Source organism: Emys orbicularis, chromosome 3 (genome assembly GCF_028017835.1).
Source record: "Emys orbicularis isolate rEmyOrb1 chromosome 3, rEmyOrb1.hap1, whole genome shotgun sequence".
In the NCBI taxonomy this organism is placed as follows: domain Eukaryota; kingdom Metazoa; phylum Chordata; order Testudines; family Emydidae; genus Emys; species Emys orbicularis.
The window spans coordinates 190,872,074-190,894,901 of NC_088685.1; the positions used below are offsets into that span (position 1 = coordinate 190,872,074).

Sequence of the window (22,828 nt, forward strand, 5' to 3'; positions counted from 1 at the left end):
CTTTTAAACCCTGTTATAGTCCTAGCCTTCACAACCTCCTCAGGCAAGGAGTTCCACAGATTGACTGTACGCTGTGTGAAGAACTTCCTTTTATTTGTTTTAAACCTGCTGCCCATTAATTTCATTTGGTGGCCCCTAGTTCTTATATTATGGGAAAAAGTAAATAACTTTTTCTTATTCACTTTCTCCACACCACTCATGATTTTATATACCTCTATCGTATCCGCCCCTTACTCTACTCTTTTCCAAGCTGAAAAGTCCTAGCCTCTTTAATCTCTCCTCATATGGGACCCATTCCAAACCCATAATCATTTTAGCTGCCCTTCTCTGAACATTTTCTAATGCCAGTATATCTTTTTTGAGATGAGGAGACCACATCTGTACACAATAGTCAAGATGTGGGCGTACCATGGATTTATAGAAGGGCAATAAGATATTCTCCATCTTATTCTCTATCCCTTTTTAAACGATTCCTAACATCCTGTTTGCTTTTTTGACTGCCGCTGCATACTGCGTGGACGTCTTCAGAGAACTATCCACGATGAGTCCAAAATCTCTTTCCTGATTAGTTGTAGCTAAATTAGCCCCCATCATATTGTATGTATAGTTGGGGTTATTTTTTCCAATGTACATTACTTTACATTTATCCACATTAAATTTCATTTGCCATTTTGTTGCCCAACCACTTAGTTTTGTGAGATCTTTTTGCTAATGTCAGAGACAGAGGAGGAAAACAGGAAACTAACCGAGCAGGTCCTGCAAGCTTTAGCAAGAGCAGGGTTGAAGGTCAATGGGAAAAAGGCTCAGATGGGACAGACAAGTGTGACCTACTTAGGAGTGGAAGTGTCCCAGATGGGAAGGGAAATCGATAAGGGACAGGTACCATTGATTCAGTCCCTGCCACTGCCTACGGCTGTTAAAAGTTTGCAAAGTTTTCTGGGCCTAACTGGATTTTGCAGGGATTTTGTGGCCAATTATGCAGAAATAGCCCAGCCTCTATTTGACCTAACCCAAGCCTCAACTTGGGAGTGGTCAGAAGAGTGTACTGAGGCAGTGAGAGTACTAAAGGAAAACCTGACCAGTGCTCCAGTGCTGGCCTCCCCAGATGGGGATAACTCTTTTATCTGTACCCTTTGGTATTTAACACTACCATTGGTTGTGCATTAACACAGGAGTATGGAGCAAAGTACTGACCTGTGGCCTTTTCCTCTCGACTTTTGAGTGCTGTGGAACTGAAGTATGGATGAAAAAGTGCTGTTGTGCACCTACTGGCGGGTAGGGAAATTCAAATACCTCACAGGAATGCAGAAAGTAATAGCCCAATCTCATCATGACCCCCTGCGGCTGTTAAACATGCATACTATCTTACAGGGACAAGTGAGTGGGTAGCGTATTGCCAAATGGTTGCTGGCTCTACAAGGAACCCATAGTCTGGGTAGCCGGATTACATCTGGCTGGCACCCCACACCAATGTGAAGCCAGCCCATGTAAAACCCAACATCAGGTGTTTCGGGCAGCTAACCCCCATCTGGTAATGGAGGGGACATTGATATGGTTTTTGGATGGAAGTTGTAGGTATTGGGGGGGATGGAAAACTGCAGGCTTAGCTGTTGTGGGAATCAGGAAATGAGACAGTCAGCACCATTGGTTTCTCACTAGAAGCAAGGTCAGCTCAGGAGGCAGAACTGGCAGCCTTGCTAACAGCTTTAAATGAAGTGGATCCCAAATTTGAGCCAGAATGTTGGGTAGTGGTAGATTCAGATTATGTATTTTGTGGGGTCACATTAATGCTGAGATGGTGGGCGGATAATCATTTCAGGGCAACAGACGGCTCCACAATCAAGCATGCTAACTGGTGGAAGCAAGTGAAGGAGCTCAGTCACTGTTTTACATGGTTCAATGTGGTAAAGGTAAAGGCATACAAAAAACCAGGACAAAGGGATTAATTTGGCCGATGCAGAGGCCAAGCGGGCTGCAACAGATGCACCCCCATGGCCCTGGGAGCCAGAAAAGAGTGTGCCTGTGGCAGTAATAACAAAAAGTGGGGTGGATACAGATCAGGAGGGTGAATTCGAGAGTTGCAAGAATCTGACCCAGGACTGGAAGGCATCATGAAACTTGGGGACAGGCATGTGCCAAAGGTGGAATTAATGGAAGGGATTTGGTGTGTCTTAACAGCTGAGGGACCAGTAATGCTGTGCCCTCAGGGAAGCCGGGCGGCTTTCTTAAGCTGGGTGCATGGGAGCTTGGCAGGGGGACACCCCGGGTTTGAGGAGGCACTGGGAACTTTAAAAAGGTTGTGCTGGTGGCCAGGAATGGCAGCTGATTTTAAATCACACCTGGAACGTTGTTTGGACTGTGCCAGGCACAACCCACCTCACAAGGTGCTAAGAGGAAAATTAATGAGACACGCCCCATGGGGACCTTGGGAAAGAATACAAATTGAATACACAGGACCCCTGCCACCAGATCACAGAAAAAACTGATTCATGTTGATGGTAGTGGATGCTTTCAGCAGGTGGGTAGAAGCTTTCCCCACAAAGTATCAAACTGCCCGGATAACTGCTGAAATACTGGTAAACAAGGTATTCACTCGCTGGGGGGGTCCCAAAGGTGATTGACTCAGACCAAGGAGCTGCTTTCTGGTCAGATCTGTTAGGGAAGCTCTCAGCCCTCACTGGAATCATTTTCCATATTGCTTATCACCCACAGGCTGCGGGGCAGGTGGAACACATGAACCGCACCATTAAAAATGAGCTAAGAAAGGGAGTGGAAATGGGAGGAAAAAACTGGTCACAGTTACTTTGTCTTAATGAGAATAAGGGCCTGAGAATCAAAGGGCACAGGATTTTCTCCATATGAGGCTCTCATGGGAAGTACCTGGGGAAGTCACTACACACGGCTTAACACAAGAATGGATTTTAACTCTAATCGACCATGTAAAACAGGTACAGCAGGTGGTGGCCTGGTGAGACAAGCAAGGAGCAGCAAGAGTCAAAGCATGGTATGACCTGCCCAGGGAGCGTGATCTACCCATGGTGGGAGATCTAGTAATGTACAAGATTTCAGGTCAACACCATCCATTCCCAGCTCCTAAATGGAAGGGCCCCTATCTTGTTCTTGACCAATTAGGGCCCAGTCTGCTATTATTGGGTACAGAGAATGAAGGACAGGAGCGGGTTCACTGCACACAAATTAAAAGGTACAAACAGGGGACTGGGAAAGAGGATGTGTAAATTTTGTTGTGTGTGTATTACAGGGTAATTCAAAAAGGAGAAAAGGATGAAAATTCCCAGGCCCTGGATGGAACAATTACTAGTGCTAATCACAATTATCACATTTACAAATTCTATTCAGATCCCACAATGTGAAGTGTCAAAAGGAGGCAACACATGCAGCCTGTGGTAATAAAGCTAATGAAGACTATGAGAATCTCACCATAGAAAGATGTACCACTAATACTCCAACCGGAATTTGGCAGTGTCAGTATATGGTTTATGGATTAGATGGGGGAATCCCAACCTGGTGGAGAACATCAAATTTATCAGGAAATATTGCATGGTACTCCCTAGGTGTAAAATCCCTTTGGACGCTGCGTGTATGATGAGTTAACCATTTTACAGAATGTAACCCTACAGGTGATATGGATGGCAAGTTGAAGAATCCAAATTTAAAGTGGCCACAGCCTGGAGCCGAGAATATTCCCCGACAAGCAAATGTATGGGAGCCATTGTGGGAGCGGATGCAGCCAGCACTTTTTAACATGCAACTCTATTACATGGGTGGTACGCCCCAAGGAATAGTGGGTGGACCAAATTCATCCTAATTGTAGTATGTACATAAAAGGATTGAAACAACAATTCAATTGGTGGGTGAGGGGACACACCTGGAATAGTCGTCGGAAAAAGGGATTGTGGGCAGCAGGGACGAGTGGGTAACCAAACAATTAGTAAGCCAAAATGTGAAATTTCAACAACAAATTAATGAATTAATGGCACAGGAACTATCAGCAGTTGCCACAGGGTGGAGGACAGCAGTAAACTTGAGGTTAACTCATTGGGCAGGGGACCTGGTGACATTATGGCTTCAGAAGATTTACATGGGGAGAAGTGTGTGTAGGTATTCAAAATGCTCAGTTAATAATGTTAATGGATATTATGAAAGATGCTTGGTCAGAACAATGGCCTTCAGTATTAAATTGGGAGGCTAGCCCATATTTATCCACAATTGCAAAAACATACCCTTCTACCTGGAAAATAACATCCCCGACCTATGGGGAGAGTTCTTCTGTAATTGTTACTATGATACCGTGAGAAGGAAATGCAAATAAGGTGGTCCCCTTGAACCCTATGGAAGAGCAGGATCAATGGCTTATTGCAAAGGGGGGGCATTTAGGGGTAATGTATTTGGGGTACAGTGTATTCTGTTGGGAATATATGCAATCCTGCAATATAACACTAGGAGGCAAAATCCTTCCAGTATATGACCAAATTATGAACTTTTATATACTGCCACCTGGACTATGGTGCATCAATGGATCAGTGGACTTAATCGTTGTAAACAATCGAACCAGCATCTACTACCCCATGCCGTACCAAGTAGTTGAATTGGTTTGGACAATACCAAATTTCACTGTGGATATTCAACGGACACACAATATGGACAAGAGTACACAAAGATTACAAGAGCAACTTGCTGCAAGCGCCAACAGTTGGACACACTTACAACACACACACCAGGATGGCGCTGACAAAATTTTAACCCTATCAAAGGAGGCAAAGCAGGGTTTTTTGTGGTGGCCAGGATATTGGACCATAATGAAGTAGTCAGGACTCTCGGTGTTGCTATGGATTATCATAACAGCTGGTGTATTGTTAACTTTATTTGTGTTACGTTGCATATGGAAACGATCAAGGGGGGCACAACCCCCTAGAAAACAGCCACTAATTATAACCCATAAGTAATGTAGTAAGCCCTCCCCCCCAGTGTACTAGACAACCCAGACCCAACCTTCTTGAGCCCACTATAATGGGAAGTCTGGAACACTAATTGGAATAGTGACCTAAGCCCAGAGGTAAGTGGGGGAGTGGGATACTGGGAGGAAACACAAGGAGGAGAGTACAAGACGGGAAGCCTCCTGATTCATATTGAGAAAGTAGGGCAATCGGCTAGTTATCTTAGATGCATGTACACAAATGCAAGAAGCCTGGGAAACAAGCAGGAAGAATTGGAAGTCCTGGCACAATCAAGGAACTGTTCAGGAAGGACAGGTATGGGAGGAAAGGTGGAGGAGTTGCATTGTATGTAAGAGAGCGATATGATTGCTCAGAGCTCCAGTTTGAAACTGGAGAAAAGCCTGTTAAGAGTCTTTGGGTTAAATGTAGAGGCAAAAGCAACAAGGGTGATGTCGTGGTGGGCGTGTGCTATAGACCACCGGATCAGAAGATGAGGTAGACGAGGCTTTCTTCGGACAACTAACCGAAGTTTCCAGATCACAGGCCCTGGTTCTAATGGGGAACTTCAATCAACCTGACATCTGCTGGGGGAGCAATACAGCAATGCACAGACAATCCAGCAAGTTTTTGGAGAGTGTTGGGGACAACTTCCTGGTACAAGTGCTGGAGGAACTGACTAAGAGCCATGCTCTTCTTGACCTGCTGATTACAAATAGGGAAGAATTGGTAGGGGAAGTAGAAGTGGGTGGCAACCTAGGCAGCAGTGACCATGAGATGGTTGAGTTCAGGATCCTGACAAAAGGAAGAAAGGAGAGTAGCAAAATACGGACCTTGAACTTCAGAAAAGCAGACTTTGACTCCCTTAGGGAACTGATGGGCAGGATCCTCTGGGAGGCTAATCTGAGGGGATAAGGAGTCCAGGAGAGTTGGCTGTATTTTAAAGAAGCCTTATTGAGGGCGCAGGAACAAACCATCCCGAAGTGCAGAAAGAATAGCAAATATGGCAGGCGACCAGCTTGGCTTAACAGTGAAATCTTCTGTGAGCTTAAACTCAAAAAAGAAGCTTACAAGAAGTGGCAATTTGGACCGATGACTAGGGATCTGATCTGATCTGATGTGCCGTCCTCGACTGCACCTTCAAAAGGCCAGTTTAGGGCCAGAGGGCGGTTTGGGCTGGCCTTGATTAGCGAAGGGGTGTTGCCTTCTCCTGCCACTCCGGTTCCTCCTCCGAGAATTGTCCTGGCAGTTCTGCTGCTGGAACCTTTGAGGAGGTTGTGGGCAGAAGTGTCTCTGCTGTGTGGTGGGGGTATGCAAGCCCAAGGATCTGAGGGTAGCTCGGGAATCTTTTACGCTGTGGACCCGTTTGTCCGTCTTCTCTGAAAACATAGTCTCACCTTCAAACGGGAGGTCCTGAATTGTTTGTTGGACCTCGTAGGGCAACCCTGAGACTTGCAACCAGGCCCACCGCTGCATAGCCACCCCTGTCACCATCACTCTTGTGGCAGCGTCTGCAGCGTCTAAAGCTGCCTGCAATGAAGCCCAGGAGACTAATTTCCCTTCTTCCACCAAGGCGGTGAACTCTGACCGAGAGTCCGAAGGGACGAGCTCCATGAACTTCGCCATTGCTGCGAAATGGTTATAAAAGTACCTGCTCACAATGGCCTTTTGGTTAGCAATATGGAGTTGCAAACCACCAGTGGAGTAGACCTTTCTACCCACGAGGTCTAGGCGTTTAGCATCCCTATTCTTTGGAGAAGGACCCTGGAAACCCTGTCTCTCCAGCTGGTTAGCCGCATCGACCACTAGCGAATCCAGAGGCGGGTAGGAGTACAGATGCTTAAAGCCTCTGGAGGGCACGAAATACTGCCGCTCATTACGTTTGGCAGTGGGTGGCAGGGATGCTGGCGTCTGCCACAGGGTCTTAGTTGTGTCTGTCTGCTGTATAATTCATTTTGCTGGGTGTAAACTAAGTAAGGTGGTGGGATATAATTGGTTAGCTAATCATGTTACAATATGTTAGGATTGGTTAGGTAAATTTCAGTAAAATGATTGGTTAAGGTATAGCTGAGAATATTACTATATAAATTAGGGGCAAACAGGAAGTACGTTGGGATTCGAAAATAATGAAAAAGGAACTTGGATTTAAGCTTGCTGCAAGTTCACCCCAATAAACATCGAATTGTTTGCACCTTCAGACTTCGGGTATTGTTGCTCTCTGTTCACTCGAGAAGGACCAGGGAAGTGGGAGGGTGAAGGAATAAGCCCTCTAACATAGTATTTTTCAATTCACCTCAAACAAGTACTGTACTGCAATCTCTTTATCATGAACGTACACCTTACAAATGTAGAATATTTTTGTTACATAACTGCACTCAAAAACAACACAGTGTAAAACTTTAGAGCCTACAAGTCCACTCGGTCCTACTTCTTGTTCAGCCAACCATTAAGACAAACAAGTTTCTTTACATTTATGGAAGATAATGCTTCCCGCTTCTTATTTACAATGTCACCTGAAAGTGAAAACAGGGGTTAGCATGGCACTTTTGTAGCAAGCATTGCAAGGTATTTACGTGCCAGATATGCTAAACATTTGTATGCCCCTTCATGCTTCAGCCACCATTCCGGAGGACATGCTTCCATGCTGATGATGCTCTTTAAAAAAAATCATGTGTTAATTAAATTCATGACTGAATTCCTTGGGGGGGGGGGAGAGAGAGAATTGTATGCCTCCTGCTCTGTTTTACCTGAATTCTGCCATATATTTCATGTTATAGCAGTCTTGGATGATGACTCAACACATGTTGTGTCTGCAGAAAAGGATCTGGGGATTATAGTGGACGAGAAGTGGGATATGAGTCAACAGTGTGCCCTTGTTGCCAAGAAGGCTAACGGCATATTGGGCTGCTTTAGTAGGAGCGTTGCCAGCAGATTGAGGGAAGTGATTATTCCCCTCTATTCGGCACTGGTGAGGCCACATCTGGAGTATTGCATCCAGTTTTGGGGCCTCCCACTACAGAAAGGATGTTGATAAATTGGAGAGAGTCCAGCGGAAAGCAACGAAAATGATTAGGGGACTGGGGCACATGACTTATGAGGAGAGGCTGAGGGAAATGGGCTTATTTAGTCTGCAAAAGAGAAGAGTGAGGGGGGATTTGATAGTAGCCTTCAACTATTTGAAGGGGGGTTCCAAAGAGGATGAAGCTAGACTGTTCTCAGTGGTGGCAGATGACAGAACAAGGAGCAATGGTCTCAAGTTGCAGTGGGGGAGGTCTAGGTTGGATATTAGAAAAAACTATTTCAATAGGAGGGTGGTGAAGCACTGGAATGGGTTACCTAGGGAGAGGTTTTTAAGGCCCAGGTTGACAAAGCCCTGGCTGGGATGATTTAGTTGGGGTTGGTCCTGCTTTGAGCAGGGGGTTGGACTAGATGACCTCCTTAGGTCTCTTACAACCCTAATCTTCTATGATTCTATGTTGTTCATTTTAAGAACACTTTCACTGCAGATATGACAAATTACAAAGAAGATACCAACGTGAGATTTCTAAGGATAGATACAGCTCTCGACTCAAGGTTTAAGAATCTGATGTGCCTTCCAAAATCTGAGAGGGATGAGGTGTGGAGCATGCTTTCAGAAGTTTTAAAAGAGCAACAATCGAATGCAGAAATTACAGAATCCGAACCACCAAAATAGAAAATCAATCTTCTGCTGGTGGCATCTGACTCAGATGATGAAAATGAACATGCATTGGTCTGCACTGCTTTGAATCATTATCGAGCAGAACCTGTCATCAACATAGACATATGTCCTCTGGAATGGTGGTTGAAGCATGAAGGGACATATGAATCTTTAGTATCTGGCATGTAAATATCTTGCAATGCTGGCTACGACAGTGCCATGTGAATGACTGTTCTCACTTTCAGGTGACACTATAAACAAGAAGCGGGTGGCATTATCGCCTGTAAATGTAAACAAACTTGTTTCTCTGAGCGATTGCCTGAACAAGAAGTAGGACTGAGTAGACTTGTAGGCTTTAAAGATTTATATTTTTTTATTTTTGAATGCAGGTTTTTTTGTACATAATTCTACATTTGTAAGTTCAACTTTCATGATAAAGAGATTGCATTACAGTACTTGTAAAGGGGAAATTGAAAAGTACTATTTCTTTTGTTTTTTTAAAGTTCAAATATTTGTAATCAAAAATAAATATAAAGTGAGCACTGTCCATTTTGTATTCTGTGTTGTAATTGAAATCAATATATTTGAAAATGTAGAAAACATTCAAAAATATTTAAATAAATAGTATTCTATTACTGTTTCACAGTAGGATCAATCGCACCATTAATCACAATTATTTTTTTTAATCGCTTGATATCCCTAATAAAAATGTATTACAGATCATCATCATATGATCCATGTCTCCTAATCTGAAAATGACTATCTCAGATTCACCTTGATACTACGATATTTGTACCAGATAATTAACTGATATTAATTTAGTTCAGCTTTACCTTTACAGTTCATGTCAGACTTTCAAACCCTAGCCTTTATTTATGCAGGTACAAATAATTACAGTAACTCCTCACTTAAAGTCATCCCGGTTAATGTCGTTTCGTTATGTTGCTGATCAATTAGAGAACATGCTTGTTTAAAGTTGTGCAATGCTCCCTTATAACACTGTTTGGCAGCCGCCTGCTTTGTCCACTGCTTGCAGAAAGAGCAGCCCGTTGGAGCTAGCTGGTGGGGGCTTGGAACCAGGGTGGACCAGCAGCCCTCCCCCCCCCCCATCAGCTCCCTGGCTCCCCTAAGTTCCCTGTGCGGCAGCTGCCCAGCAGGCTATCAATTGCCGGGCAGTTCAGCTGTCCCGTCCCCCCCACTGCCAAGTGCTGCTCCTGCCCTCTGCCTTGGAGCTGCTCCAGGGAGACTCCTGCTTTTTTTGGGGGGGGGGGAGGAGGGCTAATGTCAGGATGTCCCCTTGCCCCACTCCTGCTCCCGCTCCCCCATCTCCACAGGGATGGGGGGAAGGGGACAGGACGGGCTCAGAATGGAGGGAGCTTGCTGGCAGCAGCTGCTGTCTCAAATTTCTGATCTACTTAGAAAGGCAGTGTACTTAGTAGGGTCAGCGTACTTAAAGGGGCAATGCGCGTCTCTCTCACACACACACACACACACACACACACACACACACACACACACACAGTGTGTCTCTGTCTCTCTCTGCCATGTTGTCTCCCCTCCCTCCATTCCTGCTGCCTTATAGAGTGTGAGGCTACATTAACAACAATGTGTTAACCCTTGAGGGCTCAGCCGAGTGCTAATTCATCATTTAGCGGTAAGGCATTCCCTGGGAAATATCCCACCCTGACTTCACCACCTCAACCAAGCTTCACAATCATCATTGCTGTGTACAGTATTAAATTGTTTGTTTAAAACTTATACTGTGTGTGTGTGTGTGTGTATGTATATGTGTATCTATATATATAAAAAAATAGTCTTCTGTCTGGCGAAAAAATTGTCCCTGGAACCTAACCCTCCATTTACATTAATTCTTATGGGGAAATTGGATTCGCTTAACATTGTTTCACTTAAAGTAGCATTTTTCAGGAACATAACTACAACGTTAAGCAAGGAGTTACTGTATGAGCACAATTTAGCACATGCAGCAAAGATAATTGACAATTTTAAGGCCCCAATCCTAATTTGTGGGTTACAATGCCAAAATGGAGGCCTGGTTAGAGCCAGGGTGAAAAGCTGGGCCTTATTTCATAGTGATCAAAACAAACATCAAGTGACTGTTATCCTATGAAAATGTGTTATTCCATTACTATTATATCTTAAATGTACAACAGAATTTCACCTACATCTTATTATGCTCATTAATTTATACTTTGCCAATGTCCTGTCATATCCACACCAGTTGGGTAAACCCAGACCTTACCTGTAATTCTAATGTGCACATTAAAGGTCAGTTTCATTTCTATTATTTATTTAAGGCCACCACTCTGAACGCCTTATTCCTATTGGTGAGCAATTACTCATGTAAATACTCCCATTGAAGTCAATTAGACAAATTCATGGAGAATAGGTCTATCAGTGGTTATTAGCCAGGATGGGAAGGGATGGTGTCCCTAGTCTCGGTTTGCCAGAAGCTGGGAATGATGATTACCTGTTCTGTTCATTCCCTCTGAAGCAGATGGACCTTTGGTCTGACCCAGTATGGTCGTTCTTATGTTCTAATGGGATTACTTGTGTAAGTAAATATTTATCAATAGGATTAAAGGGTTCATAATTTGGCACTAAGATTGTTAAAGATACACACTTTCTATGATTTGCATTAAAATGTTGATTATAGGGCATGCATAAGGGAGTTCAGTTATTTAGTTTGAACGGAACTAAAATCAAGCACACAAATAGGCAGCCTAGATGCAAATATTTTCTTTTAAAAGAATACTTTATAACGCTTTTTCTTCTAAAGTAAAATTATTCTTTGGTAGTTTGAACCACCCTCTTAAACCGATTTTATGAAAAGGGGAAATATAATGCACTTTTTACTTTAGAACACCAAGAAAACTAAATAAAACAAATTAATAAAACAACAAGAAATGCTAAAAATTAAGGTTGCTCCAACAATATTAACTCATTCATGCTGTTTGTGTGTCATATTAAGCATTCCAATTTGTCTTACTAAATGTAAACCATAATACATTAAGACAAAGATACTTTGTTATTTATTTATACCATAAAATATACAGAATTTGCAATGTCACCACCTTAATATTGTTAAAGCAACCTTAAAACTGTTGGAATTTCCTGATTTGAGTTAATGCTGTATTAAAAAACAAATTGAGGGGAGAGGATATGTTTGGATCAGGAAACAACCATTAAAAATGTGTAATATAATAAAATAGCATATAAAGAAACATATTTAAAAACTTACCTGAACTGCGCAGCCAAGTAAGAGTAAAAGTAGTTTTTTAATTTCTTCAGTTCCTGGCTCTAAAATAAAATAAATTATTGTGGGTGCAAGTAACTGTTCAGATATGATTTCAAATCTGATCTTTCTTTATGAAAAGCTCTTTTACTGAATTGCACATTTTATTTATCACCATTATTTTTATACAATTGAACATTTTGGCTTAGTTCAGAATAATAACAAATATGATGAGGGAATGTATGTCAAAGCTTTCAGCTCCTTGTTCCTTTGTCTTTTAAAAAAGTAACTTTCAGCACACACACACACTTTATTACTCACAAGTAGTTTAAAAAATAAGAGGAGGTTACTTACTGTAACTGGAGGTCCTTTGAGATGTGAGGTCCTTTGAGATCTGTGGTCCCTATTTGGATTCCAGACATGTCTGCGAACGCGTACCACGCGCCATAGCTGTTTGTAGTAGTGTCCGTTGATCCGCACATGCATCGGCCACGTGGTGTGTCCGAGGCTTTAAGAGGCTGTGCGGGTCAACACCATTACAGGTCCCTCTTACCAGCATGCAATGGAGCCCGCAGAAGAGGGGATGGAAGGCGGGTATTGGAATCCAAATAGGGACAGACCACACATCTTGAAGAACCTTCAATTACAATAAGTAACCTCCTCTTCTTCGAATGATGGTCCCTATATGGATTCCAGACATGGGTGAGTAGCGAACAGTGTTCAGCATGGAGATGGGTGGAAGGACTCACAAGAAGTTAGTCTGTAGGATGGCACAGCCGACTGCTGCATCCACCACCGCTGCTGCAGTGATGGCATAGCGAGTGGTAAAAGCGTGGACAGAGGCCCACGTGTCCGCTTTACAAATGTCCTGCCATGGCATGTCCACGAGGAAGGCAGACGTGGCAGAACGCGCCCGTGTGGAGTGGGCCATTGACTCCCGGAGGTGGAGGAACGTGAGAGAGGGTATTGGGAGGAGAGGGCATGGCCCCAGCAGTGTTCTGTGATGGTGAGGAAGAGCCTGGGTGGACACGTAAGATGTGGGTCCGCTGGAGATAAAAGGCCAGTGCCTGACGGACATTGAGAGAATGCAGCGTTTTCACTCTCGGGGAGATGTGTGGTTTGGGGTAGAAGATCGGAAAGTGGATGCACTGGTTGAGGTAGAACAGAGAGGCCACCTTGCGGAGAAATTTGGGGTGCAGGCACAGGGAGACTTTGTCTTTGTGGAAGACAGTAAAGGGTGGGTCGGCCATCATGGCCTCCGGCTTGCTAACCTATCTTGCCAAGGTGATGGCCACTAAGAAGATCACCTTCATAGAGAGGTGGGCGAGAGAGCAAGTTGCGAGAGGTTCAAAGGGCAGCTTAGTGAGGGCAGAGAGGATGAGATTCAGGTCCAAAGAGTGGGTAGAATTCCACACCGATGGGAAGGTATTGAGTATGCCATGCAGGAAGATGGTGGTGGTCGGGTGAGTGAAGACCAAGGAGCTGTCCACGGGGGAGGAGGGAGGCACTCAGCACCACCAGGTGGACACAGACGGCGGAGGGGGCAAGGCCCAACATCTTAAGGTGGAGAAGGTACTCCAGGAGGAGGAGGATGGGAATGGAGATGTAGTCCAGAGGGTAGTGGTGGCGGTGCACCCAGGCGGTGAAATGTCGCCATTTTGCTTGGTAGCAGGCTCTGGTAGACTGCTGTCTGCTGTGTGTGAGGATGTTGTGCATGGGTATGGAACATGCTCTGCCTACACACGAACCCCATCCAAATACCAAGCCATAAGAAGGAGCAGCTTTGGGTTGGAGTGCCACAGGCAACCTTACACCTGTGTGAAGAGATCTAGGAGGAGGGGAAGGCAGATCGGGGTGCGAGCAGAAAGGTGGAGGAGATCAGTGAAACAATACTGGCGAGGCCAGGAGGGGGCTATCAGAATGACCATCATGCGGTCCTGCCACACCTTGCGGGAGCAGGAGAATGGGCGGGAAGGCATAGCCTAGTTTGGTGGTTCAGGGCAGGAGAAGGGCATCACCCTGTGAGCCCAGCCCAAGGGTTCCTCTGGAGCAGAAGAGGGGAAGTTTGTGGTTTGCAGCAGTCACAAAGATGTCCCAGTGCGGCATGCCCCACTGGCAAGAGACTGAGCGAAGTATGAGGTCATGGAGCTTCCACAAGTGATTCGCACAGAAGAACCTGCTGAGTGTGTCCACCAGGGAGTTGCTGGTGCCTAGGAGATGCATGGCGTGGAGGGTGAACCCATGCCTGAGGCACCAGTTCTAGAGGAGTATGGCCTCTGCACAGAGGGAGGAGGACCAGGCACTTCCCTGCTTATTGATATACACAACTGCTGTCATGTTGTCGGACAGCAGCTGAATGTACCGGGATCTGATGAGGGGCAGGAACACCCAACAGGAAAGGCGGGCAGCCCACAATTCCAGCATGTTGATGTACATCCACACCTCTTGCAGAATCCAGTGGCCCTGTGCCATATGGCCCTCCAAATGATGTCTCACCCAGCGAGGGAGGCATCCATGGTAAGTGTGGTGTGGGCAGTGGGAGGAGCGAACAGAGTGCTGGCCAAGACTTTGGATGGGTTGGTCCACCATGTGAGGGAAGCCAGGATGGAGGAACGGGGGTGGAAAGCAAGACCAGCTTGCCCAAGTGGTCCAACTGCAGCCTGCAGATCGACTGGAGCCACAGTTGTAGGCAGCACACATGCAGGTGTTATGGAGATGCAGGCCACCATGTGGCCCAGGAGGGAAAGGCACTGGCAGATACGCATATGCTGTTTGAGCGTAGCTGCGCTATGAAAAAGGTGAGGGTAGCAAAACGGTCTGTCGGGAGGAAGGCTCGGCCCGCAAGAAAATACAGACATGCCCTGATAAACATGAGCATACGGGTGGGGACGAGAACTGACTTGACCTTGCTGATACAGATGCCCAGGCCGGCAAAGAGAGCACGGAGGGTCTGGATAGTGGAGAGGAGATGGGTGCACGACGGCACAACAAGGAGCCAATCGTCCAGGAAACACGGAGTGGCCAAGACAACGCATGTGGGCTGCGATGACAGCAAAGATCTTTTCAAAAACCCAGGGAGCAGTGGTAATACCAAAGGGAAGGACCCGAAACTGGTAATGAGAATGTCCCACTGTGAAACAGAGGAACTTCCGATGAGCTGGGTGGATGTCAACATGGAAATAGGCATCCTTCATATCGAGAGCCATGAACCAGGCTCGAGGAGAGAGGGATGGGCGAATGAGAGGAAGCGTGACCGTGTTCAGCAATCGGAGGTCCAGAAGTGGACGACAGCCACCCCCCTTCTTCAGCACAAGGAAATAGGGGGAATAGAACCCACAGCCACAGTAATGGCGAGGAACTAATTCTATGGTGCCCTTCTGGAGGAGGGTGTCCGCTTCATCTCGGAGGAGGTTGTGGTGGGAAGGATTCCCATGGCCACCAAGGGGTGGACGACGAGGGAAAACCAGAAGAACTCTATCAAGTACCCCGGTGGATGATGTCCATCACCCATCAATAGGTGGTAATCTTGCCCCAATTGTGGGCGAGCCGGGCAAGATGGCCCACAAAGACAATCTGGGTCACTGTGGGAGAGGTAGGAGGAGGTTCGCAGGTCTCAAGGGAAGAGTCAAAACAGCTGTTTGGACAGACGGTGTGAGGGAGCCGAGGGAGCAGAAGTGGCAGAGGCGAAATAGCAGGGTCGTTGGATGTGCGGACCATGGTGAGATGGCTCCCGGGGACATTGAAAGTAGGGCTAGTAGGTGGCACGGAAACAATGTCTTTGTTGCCTGTGGGTCGTGGCCGGGGTAAATACCAAGCGACCGCAAAGTGGCATGGGAATCCTTGAAAGAGTGGAAGAATTTGTCTGTCTTGTCGCTAAGGAGTTTTTGGTTGTCAAAGGGAAGGTCCTCAAGAGTGGTCTGGACCTACGTAGGGGAAGCTAGAGAATTGGAGCTAGGAATCCTGGCGGAGCATGACACCAGTCACTAGAGTGTGGGACGCAGTGTCAGCGGCGTCGACTGCAGCTTAGAAAGCCACCTTGGCAACCAGCTCACCCTCGTCCAGCAGCATCTGGAAATCTTGCTGTTTCTCCGCCAGGAGGAAAGCCTGAAACTCCACCAGCTTCAGGTAGGAAAGGAAATTGTATTTTGCCAAAAGGCCTAGTAAGTGGCAATGCAGAACTGGAGGCCCACAGAGGAATAAACTTTGCACCCCAGAAGGTCCAATTTCTTCGCCACCCTGCCCCTCCTCATTCCCCTGAAAGCCTGCTCCCGGCCAAGCCAGAAGCCGGAGCAGGACCGGAGAGTTCGGGCTCCTCCACTTGCCAGGGATAGGGGGATCCGAGAGCAGCCCCTGACCCATTCCCCACCCAGGACAGGTGAAGGGTCCAGGGCTCCCCACAGCTGCCAGTGCGTCTCTTATGCCGACCCAGCTCCGGCTGGAGAGCGAGGCTTTGAAGCCGGGCTATGGTTAGAGCAGCCCAGGCAGCAGTGGGGAGCCACAGACCCACCACCTGCCCTGGGTGGGGGGTCCCGAGGGAGGGGACACGATCTGGGGGCTGCTCTTGGGCCCCCCCACTCTGGGCAGATGGAGGGTCCACAGCTCCCCACAGCTGCCTGGGCTCCAGCTACCGGCTTTGCCCCCCCCATTCCGGCGCCCCTGGGGTGGGGGTGGCCTTGAGGTGTTGCTGGCGGGAGCATTCAGTCGCTGCATGGATCACAAGTGAATTGGGTGGTGGATGGGGTAAACAGGAAGTCTGTACCCTTAAATCAGATGAAGTAGCGGCACTGGAAGCTGGGGTGTGCCAGACCACTTGGGCCAGTTGGAGGATGGCCTTGTGGATAGGGAGGACAGTCCGGGAGGGTCCCAGCAGTTGCAGAACATCCCAGAACTGGGTTTGCGCGTCCTGGACCTCCACCAGGAGGCTGAGAGCCACAACCACTCACCAAAGCAGGTCATGGTATTGGCTATGGTTGTCTGGAGGGTAGAGGGAAGGAGAAATAAGTGCATCATCTGAGGACGATGAGGCCCCAATGGCGACCGTCAGTGCCAGTGGAATGGGAACCTCCTGCAGTTCTTCATAAATGGAAGAGGGTGCAGTGTGGTGGCAGTTGCAGCATCCCGCAGTCCTGTTAGCGGCTGAAGCAGGCCAATAGGCTCAAGCATATGCGTTGCTGGGCCTCAGTGGCCCCCGGGGATAGCAGAAGGTCCATATGTGGTCAGATAGGGGGGCTGTTGCCAAGGATCCAGGCTATAGGTGAGCAGGTGAGAATGAGGGGTCTGGCTCAGAAACCCTCTCACACTCTGAGGACGGGTCCAGCAGAAGCGGGGCCATCAGTACTGGCTGTGCTGTTGGTGCAAAGTGAGACAGTGCAGGGCACTGCTCAGGGAGGAGTAGGAGAGGTTCATTTGCCAGAGATTGAAGCCTAAGGCATCCATGGAACCAGGGGGAGCCAGCATACATAAATGCAACTCCTGGAGTCCCTGTCAGACTAGTAAGGCCCATAAGAGTGGAGTGAGGTGAAAGGGTGAAAGATACCTCCCTGCTGTGTTCAGAAGGGGAAGAAGAAAATGTGCACTTTTCCACTAAAGGGAAAACTACCTACACTGGTGACACAGACGGACACTTGGATCTATTCCTGGCTGCTGTCCTCAATCCTCAAATTGTCCAGACAAGGGCAACATATGCTCTCCCATCCTATTTACATTTACAGTTACTACTTGTAAGCATTCTAGCCAAAGTTTTCAAATTTGGGTGTCTAAATCTAGACACCTTAAGTCTCTATTTACACACTTAAATAAGTGATCTCATTTTGAAGTGTGCTACTCAAGCATATTTCACACTACAGTAAATTGAAACTGTGAGTTTTCAGACCCACACCTCTGAAAATCAGACCACTTATTTAGGTACCTAAGTTTGATATTTATTGCATGTTCAAAAGGTCAAAATAAGTCAATGCAATTCCTGTGGAGTGAACTGATACTGTCCCACGGTTTTTCTATTTAACTAATCCTGCCAGGAGGACAGTCAATCTGCAAATAATCATACAGCAATCTCATTCTATTACATTTTCCCCTTCTATATTAAGACAACATTTTCATGGGTCAAATTCAAAATACTTTTGTATTTTGAAATGCTAGGCTGTCATGTGCAAACATGTTGTTTTACAATATGTTTAATATGAATGCTGGCTATTATTCCCTCATGCACATCTTGCAGGGAGAGATTTTAGTTTTTCCCTAAAATACCTCATTGAGTGCACATAATTTTCAATGGACCCAACTCAAGACAGGATTTTAGTGTTCTACCATTAGAAATATGCCATTATAATAAGGAAGTAACAGAGGAACACAATATTGCCATGCTGGATCATGCCAGTGGTCCATCTAGTCTAATATCCTATCTTCCAATAGCAGTCTGTACCAGATGCTTCAAAGAAAGGTGTATAAAACCATTCAATACACTGTTATTGGAGAACGTGTCCCCCAGGGAAAGTTTCCTCTTAAAACCCAAAAGTTAGGGACTGGTATGGCCTGAAGCATGAGGGTTAATACTCTTTCCAAAACTCTTGTTTAATCTTTGAATCCAAATAAGCACCCAGTTCTTTTTTGACATCTGATAAGTTCCTAGCATCAGTGATGATGGCAATAAGTTACGTAACACAGGCAGTGCATTAGGTGAAAAAATATTTCTGTTGATCAATTCTGATTTTGTCACTTTCAAATTTCATTGAATGTCCCCTTGTTCTTTCATTATGAAATAGGGTGAACAGAAGATCCTGCTTTACCTCTTCTATATCATCCATTATTTTATATATTTTTATAATGCTCATCTTATTCCTTTCCTCACTGAGGTAAACAATCTCAATCTTTTCAGTCACTGTCCATGAGAATTTTTCCATGCCTCTTATTCTCACTGCCTGTCTCTGAACCACCTCTATTTCTGCTATATAATTTTTGAGAACTGAACATAGGCCTCCAAGTGAGGGCATACCACTGATTTATATTATGGCATTGTAATACTTTCCAAATTATTTTCCAGCCTTTTTCTTATGTATCCTACCATTGTTTTTGCGTCTTCTTTTTTTTTTATCACTGCTGCACATAGAGCAGAGCTCTTCATGGAATTTTCCCAGTGATGGCCAAGCCTTTTACCTGAGTTGATAGTTAAATTAGGACCACGTAAGGTATATGAGTAGCTCAAATTACTCACTTTAATGTACATTTCACATGGTATTTGTGAACACTGAATTTCATCTCCCATCAGGTTGTCCATACACTTAGCCTAATTAGGTGTGTCTGAAGTTCCTCTCAGTTTTCTCCCATCTTGAGTAACCTAAATAATTTATTGTCATTTTCAAATTTTGCTACCTCACTGCTCATCCCTTTTCCAGATAATAAATATATTAAAGTACAATGGACCTGGTATTTAACCTTGTGATACCATACTGTTAGCCTTTTCCTATTACAAATATTAACCATTTACTCCTATCTTTGTTTTCTCTCTCTTAGCCAGTTTTTGATACATGACAGTACCTGGCCTCTCACATCTGATTTTACTAACATTAAAAAAAAATGAAGGATTCAGTCAAACAAGTCAGAAGCAGGTGTTAAATGATCACTGGAAACAAAAGAAAAAACTAATACAAAGAGATGAGGTCTCTGAAGCAGGTCAAAGCAAATCCATGGAATGTTTTGAACGATCACATGCAATAACTGTACAGTCTGTGGCGTTTGAGAATGGCAGGAACATGTTCAGACTTCTTACTACACATGAGAAAGGAGGCAGAAGTATTCTACATATATTAGAACTTAGGGAGCTGAGACCCTGGCTGTATGTGGACACAGCTCGCAGAAGTGAGACTCCCAGCTGGGTCGACAGATGTGTGCTAGCATGCTTGCATCAGTGCTCTAAAAATAGCTGCGTAGACAACAGTTTGAAGTTGTAGCTGGAGCTCAGGTTCTGAAACCTGCCCCACCCCTTGGCTTTAGAGCCTGAGCTGCAACTTCAAAGCACTATCTACACAGCTATTTTCAGAATGTTAGTGCGAGCCTCTCTACCTCAAGTCTGTCAGCCATAGCTGAGAGACTTGCTTCCATGGGCTATGTGGACTACCCTGAGAGGCCTAGGAGAAGATAGCAGCAACAGTCAAGATTAAGTGGAGGCACAGTACCCAGGAAAATGGGAAATGTTACAGACATGGCTATAGAGACAGATTTACAGATATGGGAGGAGAAAGGAAAGTTCAGGGTCAAGGATAATGTCAAGGTTATAAACAATGAATTTGACAAGGGAGATAACAGATAGGTAGTTTTGTTTGAGATGGTTCCTCTTGCCCAAGAGAAATGATTCCTCCTTCCATGCACTGAAGCATGGCATGGAAAAGATTAAAAAGACAGTTATACTTCAATATAAATCCCAATGGTAGCATGTCTATCTCGAGGTTTTAGTTGTTTAAAATTTTGTGTTTGTTCATGGTTGACCTTCAGATCTGAGCAGAAGCAATGAAATTCATCATTCTGTAGTCAAGCGTTTGCTAAAATTTTCATCAAGCCCTCTGGTGTGGCTCATTCCTACCTGAGCTACATTTTCAATGAGCTAACTACACATTTTAAAAAATTAAATTATATTAAAAAAAAAAAAAAAAAACACTTACCAGAAAAAGGATTTTTGCCAATTATTAAGACATTTGGCAAAGACATCATGATCAACTGCTGCAAAGTCTCCTGTGAAAATTGATAAAATTAATATTTTTAATTCATGTGTATTGAACCAAATCAAATATCAAATGCTAATCACACAAACTGAAGTCAGTGAAATAGGAGTAGCTTCAAAATAATATATATCTTAATTCAAACTCATTCACACGTATTCTAGATTTAACTGTTTGGGCTTTGTAAAAGCCTTAAAGCTTTGCATCAATTCTACAAAAGCTTTGTTCTCTTTCTGGTGGCTGCAGAACTGGTATAACTGGGCACTGAAGGATCATCCCAGTATAGTGAAATCCCCTAGTGGCACAGAGCCAGCATACAGATCCTGAATCAAAGGAAGAATGCAGAAAAAAAAATGCCTTTTAAAATTAGCTGATGTTTACAGTCCTATTAATAAATGTATTTATTTACTTTATACTTTATTTATTTATACTGTAAGAAAATGAAAATTACAAATATTGGTCATTCCACTTTCTACTAGCTGTTCTTTCGCTTATATGTTTTAACCAAGAGTTATGTAGGTATTAAGTGAATCTAAAACAAAATACACAGGTATTCTTAAAATGCTTAAAACTGTAAGTGAAGCAAACTACCATGAAAGATCCACTTTCCTTTATTTCCAAGTACATACTTTTGGAGGCTTACCTGAATGTGGATTTGTGACAATTAACACTATTAACGACCAGCCATCTGTGTAGCTGCGCTAGTATGATTCTGAGTGCAGAGAGGTGAAATCACTATTTGCACCAGGAGATTTTAGCCTGGTTTCAAGCAGGGGTAAGACCGTCTACACTAGGGAGTGCTATGGCAGAACTACAGTGACAGTTGGTCACTAGTATCAGAGGGGTAGCCGTGTTAGTCTGGATCTGTAAAAAGCAACAGAGTCCTGTGGCACCTTTAAGACTAACAGATGTATTGGAGCATAAGCTTTTGTGGGTGAATGCCCACTTCGTCGGATGCACTGAAAGCTGTAATCAAGGCAAATCCCCAGTCTAAACAGAACCTAATTCTTTTGAGTCAGAGTGGTTTCCTTTCAGAGCCCAGATGTTCATACCACAGCAGACGCCACCCCATGTGAAGCTTTGAAGTAACATTTTTGTATTTCTCATTATGGCACAGATTCAGCAATATGTACAATACCAATACCCAACACAAAATATAATACAACGTACACACAATATGCAAGTACACTCTAGTGCAGTGGTTCTCAAACTTTTTTTTTTTTGCAGACCACTTGAAAATTGTTGAGGGTCTTGGCGGATCACTTAACGATCTTTCCAAATGTTGTTTGTACCATGAGCTAACTATTATAAAGCACTTTGGATAAAAGTGCTATATAAAAAAAACCTTAATAATTAATGGTTTTTGTTCTACAAATAAAAGCACACAACACATATTTTAATATCTGTAGTCTTACCTTTCTAATGCGATGAATGTGCCCTCTCTTCCCCGCCGCGGCAGCCCCCGAGCTGTGGCTGGGAAGGACGGGGGGTCTCCCCTCTCTCCCCCACTGCAGCAGCCCCTGAGCTGGGGCTGGGAAGGAGGGGGGTCTCTTCCCCGCCACAGCAGCCACAGAGCTGAGGCTGGGAAGGAGGGCCGTCTCTCCCCGGCAGCTGCAGCCCTGGAGCTGGGGACAATCGCCTCTTTCTCTGGCTGCCGCAGCCCTGCACATCCCAAATTCCCTCCACCCCCTCTTCTGACCCCACTGCCCCCTCCCACCTACCCCTTATTCCCCCCAAGGCCACCACCTCACTTTACATGTGCGTCTTCTCCAGGGTCCAGGCATCTAATTAGTGGAGCCACGCCTGCGCGGCTCCACTAATTAGGTGGGTGGCCCTTCATTTTCTCGAATGGAGTTCACAGACCACAGTTTGAGAACCTCTGCTCTAGTGATTAACTGCATGTAAGAGAGCAAATTTAAGAATCAAAATCAGAAATGCTAATTCACTTGATGCAGCAAATCTAAAAATGATGTTTCTGAGGATGGGCCTTGTTTTACAGTTAAGTACTATAGGAGAGTTTTACACCTGAAAGTGGGATTTCTTGCAAGTATTCTTAGCTATAGCTAAACACTTATGGGTAACACAGCTTTCAACACACGGTATAGGGATGAGCAAATTTATAGCTCAACTGATTAAGATTAGAGTAAAACTAATTAGACCTGTGTTGCATATGCCTTAAGTGAGTATACAGTAGACAGCAGAAAAAGCAAGTTCCCTCAGTAAAGGACCAACC

The 22,828-nt window shown here is 45.0% G+C and overlaps 1 protein-coding gene across 4 annotated transcripts in view; it reads right to left on the reverse strand.

Annotated features, from left to right (window-relative positions):
• The window catches only part of CCDC88A (coiled-coil domain containing 88A), a 346,834-nt gene that overhangs the window by 239,897 nt on the left and 84,109 nt on the right, over nucleotides 1-22,828 (reverse strand). For all 4 annotated transcript variants that reach the window (XM_065400915.1, XM_065400912.1, XM_065400913.1 and 1 more), the window contains exons 4-5: nucleotides 20,539-20,608; nucleotides 11,891-11,949 (exon numbers count right to left, since the gene is read on the reverse strand). In XM_065400915.1, coding sequence (XP_065256987.1) covers nucleotides 11,891-11,949; nucleotides 20,539-20,608 — 129 coding nt within the window. The remainder of the gene's footprint in view (nucleotides 1-11,890; nucleotides 11,950-20,538; nucleotides 20,609-22,828) is intronic.